Genomic DNA, 12,944 nt, shown 5'->3' on the forward strand with positions numbered 1-12,944 from the left:
ACAGGGGTTCTGTGTTCGGCCTCCGTCTTCGGGAAAGGGGGTCGAGTGACTGATGACATCAGGACATTGTGCTGACATGACTGAGCCTGGGGTGACGCACGCCTCCCTGCCGGCAGAGCAGAGGCAGCGGTAGCGCCCTCTCTGCACTAACATTGGCGTGGTCATGGGTTCGGAGCCTGCCCATTTGTGATGCTGGGATAGCTGTGTAGGTAAATGCACTTACTCTAGAGAGCTCTGTGGAACTGGAGTGCACAGGCACCGGTTTATTTTCTAGGGGAGGAGACTCTGTCATTTATTCTTCTGAATCGACCTCAAATTAAATGTGCAGCACGGGGCTCCTGCACTAGTAACATCTGTTATTTACGATGAAAATGCAGTGGAAGCATGCAATATGCAGAACGAACAAAATAATTGCGTTTCTGCCTTTGGGCCCACTCCACGCTATAAAAACCCGTTATCAGGGTCGGACTGCTGGATGCTAAAATCATCCCTTACACCAAACGTTCAAAACAACCCCACTGCCGGGTCATGGCAGCCCAACCTGCTCTGAAAGGAGCCCCCTTGCTTGCAACACACACGGAAAAATGCCAGAAAGGCCTCTCCCGTTTTGGTTTACTAAATAGAAACCGGTTAAATCACCTCCGATGGGAAGTGCAGAATTACCAGGGTGGCTGTTTCCTGCGCTGCCGACCAAACCTCTCTGTGTGGTGACCCGCTATGTCTCCGAAGAGGAAACAGGGTAAGCCAACGGCGATCAAACTGTTCCTGAACTGTCCTGGCTTAAGGCCGAGTGCGGGCGCCTGGCGGATGTGCAGTAAACTAGAGCTCGAGCGCGCTCCTCGTGCGTGCTACGGCGCTCTGGTACCCAGAGCTGTGTGTGGTCCGCACTCTCTTCAGCAAACCCGCTATGTTTATACCCCGGCCCAGCCTGTCTTGGCCAGGCATGCGCCCTTCCGCCTGTGAGTCAGCGTCACCGGCAGCAGGGTTACCCTGGCCCCGTCTTCTCAAAATAGAAAAGAAGCTGTTCGTTGCCTCCGAATCCCCTCGAAGAAGCGAGTCTTGGAAGCGGTTACAAAGGAGGTTGCCTGTGCTTGCCACCAGATCAGGGTGCATCACAGCAGACGCACCTGCTGGTTAGAAAGAGACTTGGGTTTGATAGTATACTAGAGCGGTGCATCTAGGGTTAAACTGCTCGGAATCGACAGGTGTTTATTGAATGCTCTCGGAACAAACTCTCAACAACTGTTAAACTGTTTTATTCTCGTTGCAACTAAAGACTTTTCTTTTAATGGCATCTCGCACTTGCACTTTACTTACCCACCTCGCAACACTGAAGGGCTGGGCTGTCTGTTTGGGATTGCCACCATCTTGGGTGGAACAAATACGCAGCGGACTAGCTTTCAGGTCCCATACAGTATAAGAGAAGCAGCTTGTGCGCACGCGCAGCGCCTGAGAGTTTCCTGAGGCGGAAGCCGGGAAACTAGTAACTGCGCGATTTACTTTTAACCTGGTATTTCATACTGTTTTATTCTCGTTGCAACTAAAGACTTTTCTTTTAAAATTGGCATCTCGCACTTGCACTTTACTTACCCACCTCGCGACACTGAAGGGCTGGGCTGTCTGTTTGGGATTGCCACCATCTTGGGTGGAACAAATACGCAGCGGACTAGCTTTCAGGTCCCATACAGTATAAATGAAGCAGCTTGCGCGCTCGCCCAAGGCAAGCCCGTCTGCGCCCGTCCGCGCCCATTCAAGCCCTAAGCCAGGAAGGGCTGCACAATTTATGAGCGCCCCCTCCATTACCCCCCTTATAACGTACTCCGCTACTGACCTATTAGGTCCAGGGCTGTCCGCCTGTCACCTTCCATGACTAGCTGCCCTAACACATTTCCTTGCAATCTGGAAGGACCAGTATCCTGTTATATCTGTCGCTCTGGCAGTAAAACAAACATACCGGCAGAAGCTGATCAACTTGAGTCAGACCAGCCCACTCCAAAATACATTCTTTGCAATGTCAGGTCTCTGGCTAAACATGCCATTGAAATTTGGGACATGATCCACACTATCTCCCCAGATGTATGTTTTCTGACCGAAACTTGGTTAAATCCCACCAACCTCCCTCAGATTAACCTAGCCATACCTGACGGATATACATTTATCCATCTAGACAGACAGGTAAAACAGGGGGGTGGGATCGCTATTGCTTTTAAAGATCATCTTAACGTCAAATGGACGGAGCCACACAGTACGAATGGCCTGGAGCTTGGCTTTTTCAAAGTTACTAAGTCGCATTCGGACTGCTGGGATGGGGCACTGATCTATCGCCCTCCAGGACCCAGGTCCCACTTCGCTAGCGACCTAATCAAACTGATTGCTACGAAAGCTTTAGCCTCCAGCAACTTTATGCTGCTCAGAGATTTTAATTTTCACGGGGAAGATCTGCTGAACCCTGAGGTGATCCACCTCCTAAGCAGCTTATCACAAATTGGCCTCTCACTACTGTCTACCGACCCCACACATAAGGCAGGGCACGCTCTAGACCTGATTTTTTCCAACATCAGGCACTTATTCGTCCTTCCCCCTCTCCCCCTAACATGGTCCGACCATTTTATGGTCTCTTTCTCCACTCAACGACAATTCACAGGAGTCCTTACCCGATCTGAACCTCAACCCAAGCAATTTCGCCGATCCTCGAACAACCTCTCCCCAGATGCCTTTGAAGCCGCCTATCAGGCCCACCCTCATACAGCTCCTATGCCAGGCTCTTCGGTCCCTGACCTCCTGAGGAACTTTAACTCCAGATTAACTCAGGTTTTTGATACGGTGATCCCTGGGAAAAAATGCTCCCCCGATAAACAACGGCCATCAGCCCCATGGTACACTGGCGAACTCGCTAGGGAAAAAACAAAATGTAAGGCCCTGGAGAGACGCTGGAGATATAGCAAATCACCCCCAGATAGACATACTTTCAAACTGTCTCAATCCGAATATCATCTAAATATAAAAAAAGCAAGGAAACGGTTCATTTTAAATCAAATAGACCAGGCCACAAATGCATCAAAAACATTATTTAATATAGTTAGAGGATTCGTCTCACCTCAAGCATGCAGGGCAGCTCAACCGGAATCGCAGGAGCTTTGTAACTCCCTTGCTATGCATTTTCAAGATAAAATATCTCGGATCTACGATAATTTCCCTCCTGCACCAACCTGGTCTACAACGTCCGGTAGGAGTTTTGAGGAAAATCAACGACCAGTTTCCACTAATCTCACTGAATTTCAAGCTCTCTCCTCTACGGAAGTCCTTAAACTTATATCTTTAGCCAAATCTGGCTCCCCGAGCGATCCGTGCCCGGCCAGAATCATGGCCTTGTTAGCTCCTAGTTGCGCCTTAGAAATACAAGAAATTTTCAACTCTTCCATTAGATCAGGTATAATTCCCCAAGCGTGGAAGGAAGCGCTTGTCCGCCCCATTCTTAAGAAACCAGCTGCTGACCCTCTCATACTGGACAATTACCGTCCTATATCTCTGCTACCCCTACTAGGCAAACTCCTGGAATCAGCTATCAACAAACAGCTAAGTCTCCATCTAGAGTCCAACAATCATCTTGACCCATCACAATCAGGTTTCCGTCCAGGATTCAGTACTGAGACTGCAATCCTAGCAGTGACGGCTTCCTTGAGATTGGTAATGGATGCTGGAGGATCAGCTATTCTGGTCCTCCTAGATTTATCTGCAGCATTCAATACCATCTCTCATGTTAAGCTATTGGAGAGATTGTACTCATGTGGGATCCGAGAGCAGGCCCTGAAATGGATACAAAACTTCCTTTCGGACAGGACCCAGACTATCATACTAGGACCACACCACTCTGATAAGTACTCTGTGGACAAAGGGGTTCCGCAGGGATCCTGCCTCAGCCCCACACTATTTAATCTATATATGGCCCCTCTAGCAAAGACTGCTGAATCATCAGGCTTTGAGATAATCTCGTACGCAGATGATACGCAGCTCATTTTTAAGATCAACCCTGCAGAAAAATCTGAACACCTGCGCTTTGCAGCAGGAATGCGTAACATCGCAAATTGGATGACAGGAAATTACCTCCAATTAAATCCCAGTAAAACGGAAATCATGCTTATCGGGAAAGCTTCGGTATGCTGGTCACAGGGCTGCTGGCCCACCGACCTAGGGTCCCCCCCTGTTGCCAAACAAGTGGTAAAAAATCTGGGTTTTAAACTTGATCAAGTGCTTTCTATGAAGGACCATATTGCAGCAACGACTAGTTCATGCTACTACAGCCTCCGGCTTCTACGGAGAATCCTTCCCTACTTACCCATCACACACCGGAAAACCCTGGTTCAGGCCATGGTAATTTCCCGTCTTGATTCCGGCAATGCACAATTGGCTGACCTGGGCCCGACTTTGGTTAGGAAACTGCAGACCATCCAAAATTCAGCGGCACGTATGATAATGAACTGCCCTCCGGGCACAGCATCTGACCTTCATTGGCTCCCGATAAAGAAACGGTCATTTTTCAAGACCTGTTGTCTCACCTACAAGGCCCTAAATAGGAAAGGACCTCAATATCTTTTACATAAACTCACAAAACAAAGTTCAATCCGGCACCTTAGGTCAAACTCCTTAGGACTCCTGCAGATCCCACGTATCCGCCTTGTCCGTGCAGGGGGAAGATCCTTTTCATATCTTGCCCCCCGCTACTGGAATATGCTCCCTACATCCATACGCTCCTCCCTCATCCTTTTCAGAAAAAAACTGAAAACTTTTCTATTTTAGCCATCTATGACCGGTTATCCATACAGCACTGATCATCATGGGCCTCGCTACCTCTTTTTTGCCCACTCCCCTTCTCCTCACCTCTTCAGGACTCGACAAGGCATAGCGTCGAGATGCCCCCGGGTGATTCGTTGCGCTCTATAAGTATCCAAAATAAATAAATAAATAAACAACTCAGAGTTGTGGACAAGGTCACTGGAACAGAAAATGGGGCCTGGCACCTAAATAAAAGTGGCCCCCATTAGTGAATTAGAACGCTAAAAAAGGGCCCATGTTTACACACAGGGGCAGTTTTGAATTTATAAAGACATGCTGTACAATTACAGAGCTTAACTTGTAAAAAAAAAAAAAACGTTCCACGGCTCTAGTCAGCAGGCAACTGCAGTTTGCACTGCCCATTTCCGCTGCTAATTACAGGACTAGCAGAACTAATAAGTCACCCTCCTACAAGAGTTACAATGATGACAATTTCGGGACCCCAAAGTTAAAACGATGGATGTGGCAGCAGGTATTTGTCATTTTTAATTTATATTGAATTAATAAACAGCATTTGTTGTGCTCATCTCTGAATTTAATAAAAACAGCACCACCATGTGGCAGATACCATGTGGCAGGTACCGGTTCTGACATAAGTGCGGGTGTCGAGCACCGAAAACCACAGCTCAAATTAAGTGATGGTTTTGCAAGTTATAGGAGACTGCATGGGTTTGAGCTTGCTGTGGGAAAGGTTTATTTTAGTATCCGGTAAATCGACAGTAAAAACCCGGCCCAGCAAACCGTATAACAGGCCCACAAACAGCCCTCCCAGGCCAGCCCACTTGGCAGTGCGTGATTGCGCTGTAGGCCTGTCCAACTCTGGCTGTGGACTGGAGTAGGCATAGTTTGTGTCACCGAGAATCGCGGACTAGCTAGTGTCTCAGACAAGGGAGATGCACTATGAACAGTGCCCCATTATAGAGAGAGCCACAAGGCATAGGGTGGGGTGCCTCGGATCAGACGGGGTTTCAGAATAGGTTGGGCACCAGAAGAGAGCACGCCTCACAGCAGAACACGCCCCAGAATAGATGGCCCGGGTCACAGCATCTCTGAAAGCAGAATATATATTAAAATAGGGTCGGAGGACAACTTGTGCCCCTGAACAGTGTTTCGGAATTGACATTTCCAGCCACAGCCCTGTCAAAGGAGAGTGCATGTTAATATATAATGGCTGTTGGTGAGAGATTCCCCACCCCATGGGACAGAGGGCCCCAGAATAAACAGGCTCTCAAAGCACACTTTGTAAATTTTGTTTTTTATAGGTTTCCAGATTTATACAAAAAGGTTATATAAAACTCATCGCATTAATATTCCATAATCATAATCCTAATTTCATAATGTTTGTTCAATAGCAGCACAAAAGTAGAATTTCATGATTATAGTAACTGTCTAAAATGTAATTTTACGTCATTTGACAAACTCCAAAACAGACCTACTCATATAATGTCACTTAAACCCCAAATTCCCACAGCACACTGAATTAAAATGAACAGTGAGAATGTGCGAGTACTGCATTGCTGACGTATCTAACCTTCACTGGCAGATTGTAGCCAGAATAGCAGAGAAGACAGTGTATAGTACAGAATCCTCATAATTTCAACCAGAAATATAATGAATGGTGAGCATGTCTGCTTGCTGGTCTCAAGTGAGAGTTGAACTCTGACCCACTTTATTTCTCTCTTCTTTGAACAGACAGCTGCTGGCTCCAAATTACACCGAAACCTATTACAGCAGAAGTGGGAACCCAATCGTCAGGCCAGCCAACCTCACAGTAAGTAGCCTTAAAAACACTGATCATGCCACCCTAGTCAAAAATGCCCACCAAAGGCCTAGGCAACCTCCCAGAGGAGCAAAGAGCGAGCAACACTGCCAAGCTATCCTCACAGTAGGTAGCTAAAGAATGCTTAACATTTGCCCCAACATCATTCTCAGTTGCCAAACAAGCTTTGCTTCACCCAGCGAGCCTCAGCAACTGTAGCCCAAAAAAAGCCCACAACATACCCTCCAACCTCATTCTGAATAGCTACAGAATCACCAGCACTGTCCCAGCCTCCATATACAGCCACCAAATATCCAACACTGACAGGCCAAGCTTCCTATGTGTAGCCAAGTTAGAGCAGATATAACCCTGCAGACCGCACAGTGAGTAGAATTGCCAGCACTGGCCCAGACATCCTCATTGCTGGCACACTCCCCAATACTCTCTCAGCTAACCTCGCAATGAGTAGCCAAACCATGGGCAACAATAGCCTTCCAAATCTCACTGGGGCAGCTACAAATTACCAACACTGGCCCAGCCAACCTCATGAAAAATAACCAAATATGCCCGTCATTGGCTCCGTTGAACTCACTGTGTGTAGCCAAAGAAAGCTCAATATTTCCTCACCGAGCAGCTGGCCCAGTAAACCTCATTGAAAGGAGCTAAAAAACAACCAACATTTGCACAACAAACCTCTTAGTGAGTAGTTAGTGCTGCTCATTAGGCCACCAGCCTTTCAATGCATAGATAAAAATTCCATCACTGTAAGTAACGCAGAAATGCCCAACACTGCCCAGCAAATCTAACTAAAACAAGTCAAAATATGCTCAACACTGGCCCAGCCAACTCTCACTACGAATAGTGAAAGAATATCCAAAGGTGCGACAGCCAACCTCACTGCGAGTAGCCAAGAATCTACAAATCTAACTTAGCCACCCTCACTGCGAGAAGACCCGACAATCATGAAGAAAGGACAGTACATCAACATTATTGACTGAGTAGTGAAACAATTTCCAAACCTGTCGACTCAACATTAAAGTACACTTTGGGTATTAGACTATTCGGCAGTCAACAACGCAGCACCATATTCTGGGGTTTATATATAGTTTTCTTGCATTGGAAAATCAGTTTCTGCAAAATCATCATGGTGTGAGCAAAAGAATGATACTTTTAGCAAATCAGAGCGCTGTTCTATGAAACATCATAACGTCTAAGCACTATCCCACTAAATGAATATTGATTCTGCCCTCTCTATGTTAATTTTATCCAGAGATTGCAGGACAGGACAAACTAGTTTCAAGAACAACAAACTATTGTGAATTAATGCAGTACAGTGAGCTACCGGAACGGCCTTTGAAAATACAACGTTAGGGTCCATTTTGGAAAGTTTTCCTCAAGAACAACTTCAATGGAAATAAACAAACACCACTATGCTTAATTGTGTACTGCAGAAATAATGAACAGTGAACATGGAGGACGAGGCATCCATTTTGAACAAGATGGCATTGGAGCCTAATTGAGACCTAGTTAACATAAGTCAGAAAAACACACTTTAACAAGTCATAGCAAATTTGTTTCTAATGCAGTAGTACCATGTCAGTGGATACACGCACATCTGAAAATGAATCCATGTTCTGCACATTGTTTATAATACACAAAAATATAAAATGCACAAAACTCTAACTGAAGGCAGATAATAACAAATACTGGCCTACCCAACCTGACCTTGAATATATCTCAACCAATAGTGCAGGCAACCTCATTGTAAGTAGCCAAAGAATTCCCGCACTGGCCCTCTCAACATCACTGTTAGTAGTAAAAGAATATTCAACAGTCAACTTCACCGTGAGTCGTCCTAGAATTCCCACAGCCAAGGTCCTCATAAGGAAAATCTCAAGCAGTGTCCTAGCCACACTCATTGTAGACTCGTGAGCACAGGCCTGGTAATCCCAAAAAAGGCAAATAACCCTATTTTGAGTATCAAAGAATGCTCAATACTGACCCAGTCAGTCTCCCCCGACTGGTGAGAGAATGCCAAATATTGGAATGTCCAACTCCATTGTAAAATCATGAAGAATGCTCAGCACTGGCCCACTCGCTCTCAGTACAAGTAGTCAGAGAATGTCTAACCTGTGATCAGAATCATCTTTAGTAGCAAAGAACATTCAATGACTCATTCAGTCTCACTTTTATTAGTAAATGAATGAACAGCTTTGGCCCACCAACCCAATAATGAGGAGACAAAAAAAGGCTTCGCACTTACCCAAACGGCATCACAGGGAACAGCAAAGGAAACCCCAATTCAAACTCTGTCAACCTCACGATGATTAGAATAGCCATTCACTGTGTGTAGAATCACCAATGCTGGCCCAGCTAACCTCATGTGAGGTGCCAAATAATGCCCAACACCAGTTTAGCAAACCTTACTGTGAGTACTCCAAGAATCCCCAGTCTGTCAAGACTTGATTATACCAGTTGAGATGTTTTCTGGGACTTCCCAGTGACACCATCCAACATCTCCTGAGGGGAGAGAATTTGTGGGTCACACTTGTCTTCAGACTCTGCAATTGTGACCATGTCTCTGATATGTGTTATTCTTTACATTGTCTTGTGATCCTACATCAAATCCACTTCAAGGATGATTGAGCTTTTCATGGGGATAATTGTTAAAGCGTTCTTTTAAAATCATGTAGACGCACGCCATCTTGTACACACTCTAGTGGTTATTTTTGCATTCTGTTCTCTGATTTATATATGCACTGTTGGGTGGGCAAGCTTTTTTTGTCCTTTGCCCAGCGATGGAATGAGGTTGCGTCTTTGCCTCTTAGGCAAGTGGCTTTCATGGAGGCTTGAAGGTACATTTTGTCTCCTAAAGACGTCATAACAATTGTTTTCTCCTTATTGCTGTTGAGTGCTCTTAACACCAAGAAGCTATTGGGTGACTGTGCACTTAGAATTATCCCATTCCCTCAATCCCAGCAATGGGCCAGCCAATTTCATCACTGGTAGAATGAATATCAATATAACAGCCAACTTGTCCAGATAGCCTTAGGTTGAGAAGCACTGACTTGGGAGTCACTGTGAGTAGCCAAAGAACCAAAGAATGTGCACAAATGGCCCTGTCCACATTACTGTGTGCAGGCAAAGAAATTCTAATGCTCACTCTGTCTAGCTCTTTTAAAATAGAATCACCAAAACAGGCCCAGCAAACCTCATGAAAAGTAGCTAAGAATTCGTAACACTGGCCTTATCGACCTGAGTTTGTTTAGCCGAAGGATTCCCCAAACTATTTACCGTTATGATTGACTCATTCACACCATCCATAGAAGACTCCCCAGCACTGTCCCACCCAATCATCTTATCAATCACCAATAAAGCATTCTCCCTTGTTTGTGCACACAATGAAGAGTTGATCCAGCTGTAGTATATGGGCTGGCAGAGTTGTAGGATGCTCCTGTATGTCATCATCTTCTGTGTGCTGGTGGCAGACGAAGAATGGAATTTTGAATGGCATAGAGCAGAGCTGACCATGCACATCGGCAAGCAGGATTCACTACAGTAAGGCTTTGGCTCCACACAGGGATAGAGGGAGACGGATGATCACCCCTGAAGTCCATTGAGGTGTATACCTATCACAGAAAGGCCCTTGTGCGCTTCCATGAATGGCTGGATTGATGCAGCTCACTTTGCTTTACAAAACGTCCTCAGTGCTTGGATTCATGTATTTCCCATCTACATACACGCACCCCTAGTTCACCAAGCACCCATCTCTCCACGTTTGTACGTTGTCCTACTTCCCTACACAGCACTCAATATGCCTTAGTTGATGCACTAATCCTCTGTTGCACCAACCCCCTCCTATGGTTTAGACCGTGCACTACCCATCTGTCATATAGCGCCTTCTGTTCCTTGGTTGATGCATTGCCTTTTATCTCCACGCAGCACCCTATGCTTTATTTGATGGATTGCCCTTCTGCTTTATACATGGCCCCTATGTCTTGATTGACACTTTGCCACTCTGCTCTACATGTGGCCTCTAAGCCTGGATTCACACTTTTCCTCTGTGCCCTACACAGAGCCATCTACTCTTGGGTAATGCCTCTTCAGTTCCACATATTACCTATTATGCCCGGGTTGATGACTCGCCCTACCCCCGTTATTCATTTCGCCTTCTATGCATGAGTTGATGCATTGCACATTACATCTCCTACACAAGTCACCTTCTAAGTCTGGGTTGATACCATGCCCCTCTGTTACACACCCCACATACTGTGCCTGGATTCATTCATGGCCCCTCTGTTACACAGGTACATTCTGTGCCTTGGTTGAGCCATTCAAACCCTTCTCCACAGAGTGTCTCCTATGCCCCGCTGTTCCACCCATCACCCTCTATACCTTTGTTAATACATTGCCCGTATGCTCCATACAGCACCCCTTATGCCTGAGATGAGACATTACCTCATTTGCTACACACAGTGGCATCTATTCATTGTTGTCTTTTGTTTCCTTTCCCAGGAACATTGCTATTACCACGGGGCTGTCTCAGGGCGGAAGCACTCGCATGTCGTTCTCAGCGCGTGTTCCGGATTCCGGTAAGATGCCCCAGTGGTCATTTTATGACACTGACGAAAAAGAGATTGACTACAAAGAGAGACTGACTGCAGAAAGAATAGATTCCGACTGACCATAGCTCTAAAGAGAGAAACGACCAGAGAGAGTAGAGTGACTACTACCTTAATGAGAGACACATTGAGGAAGAGACGCTGACTGACCGGGGAGACAGGTTGACTTGGATTCATTACCATGGCGGCTTGACTGAGACGCATTTTAGATCTAAATTTAAAAGCCGGAGACAAAAATAAAAGTAATGTTGGAAATGTTTGTGAGCGTAGTGAAGGGCTTGGTTGTCTTTTGCGAGGTGTTGCGCCGCTTGAATGATTCACCAGGTGCAGATGTTTTCAAGATTTAAAAATAAAAACTCTAAAAAGTTGTAAGGTTAATAGGACCATCTATAAATGTAGTTGCAAGCTAGGCTTTTTGCTTTTGGAAGGTGGTTTGGAAACGTGACTTGAAGCGCGGACTCCGCACGCCACTGAACCCCCGCTGAGATCTCCTCTGCTGAAGGCTCTTTTCTTCTCTTGGGACGGAAGAGGAGCTATTGTGCTCTAAATTGGTTCCAAAAGGAAGAAGCTTGTTAGAATTTGAGTCCCAAAATGCAGATTCCGTTTTAAGGGTAAAGGGACTGCTGAAATCTGATAAATGCAGATATAATAAATACATTTTTCACAGGTCAGGCGGCCTCCATCGTAATTAATGTCTTTGATGTGCCCCCTGGGTTCACAGTCGTTCTAAATATACTCGACTCTGGATCCTGGGCTCACAGGCCTCCTATGCCTCAGACCCCCCCTCCCGTTCATATACATAATGTGCATTCACCTCACATATAGGGGAAAAGTCCTGCATTGATCACACATTCCTCTAATCTCTGTATCTTCCGCCTACGCTTTTACCCCCTTCACACGAGACATGATCGTTTTCTGCTGCTGTGGCGCTTTAAAGAGCAACAGGAAAGCTTAGAATCCTCGTCACTCGTTCATCGCGGCTGCTGTAAGGAGAGGAATGCTTGTGTATTACGTGGCAGCACACGGAGAGCACTGCAACTCCACGTGGTTTAATCATAGCAGTTGGATCACGTGCCCTCGACTCAGTTGACTATGCTGGGGTTCCCAGTTACAAAGGGCAATGTCCTAAGGACGGCCTCATTAAAATGATTGTGTCCCATCTGTAGAAAGGTTGCGATGCATCAGTGGCGGATATATAGATTATTGGAGTGTGTGATCAATACAGGATATTTCCCCAAAATTTCAAGGGAAGGCACATTACTTTTAATTAAATCTCTTGTGGACCTCCCGAATGCGAACCCCATCCCCCCCGAGGACTTTATTTGTTGAAAAGAAGGTACACCCCAATAAGTACTGAATAACTCTCTATACTAATTCACATTTGTACCGACTCTGATTTTTTTTTTAAATTGTTTTTATTATTATTAAAGTTAGGGCAGAACACAATCACATAAATGATTATACATTTCCGACTCTGATTTTTGTGTGATTCATTTTGTATGTGATATATTTATGTACATTTATTTTGACAGTTTCTGGAATACTAAATAACTAATCAATTTCTGAAATACACTTGAATGCACATTGTTACGATTCCTTGTGTATTATATTAATTATTTCTTGTTTTATGGCAATTGGAGTGTCTTCCTATTCAATGTTTAGTATATTGATTCCCCCACCATGAGCCTAAACAGGATCAAACCAAGGTTCATTCAAGCCAAAGGTGCATC

General features: G+C 45.5%; 1 protein-coding gene across 1 annotated transcript in view; it reads left to right on the forward strand.

Moving 5' to 3' along the window:
• Nucleotides 1–12,944, forward strand: part of ADAM19 (ADAM metallopeptidase domain 19) — a 275,869-nt gene that overhangs the window by 39,613 nt on the left and 223,312 nt on the right. The window contains exons 4-5 of the mRNA XM_085617602.1: nucleotides 6,526–6,604; nucleotides 11,108–11,184. Coding sequence (XP_085473728.1) covers nucleotides 6,526–6,604; nucleotides 11,108–11,184 — 156 coding nt within the window. The remainder of the gene's footprint in view (nucleotides 1–6,525; nucleotides 6,605–11,107; nucleotides 11,185–12,944) is intronic.

Source organism: Triturus cristatus, chromosome 7 (genome assembly GCF_964204655.1).
Source record: "Triturus cristatus chromosome 7, aTriCri1.1, whole genome shotgun sequence".
Taxonomy (NCBI): Eukaryota; Metazoa; Chordata; class Amphibia; order Caudata; family Salamandridae; genus Triturus; species Triturus cristatus.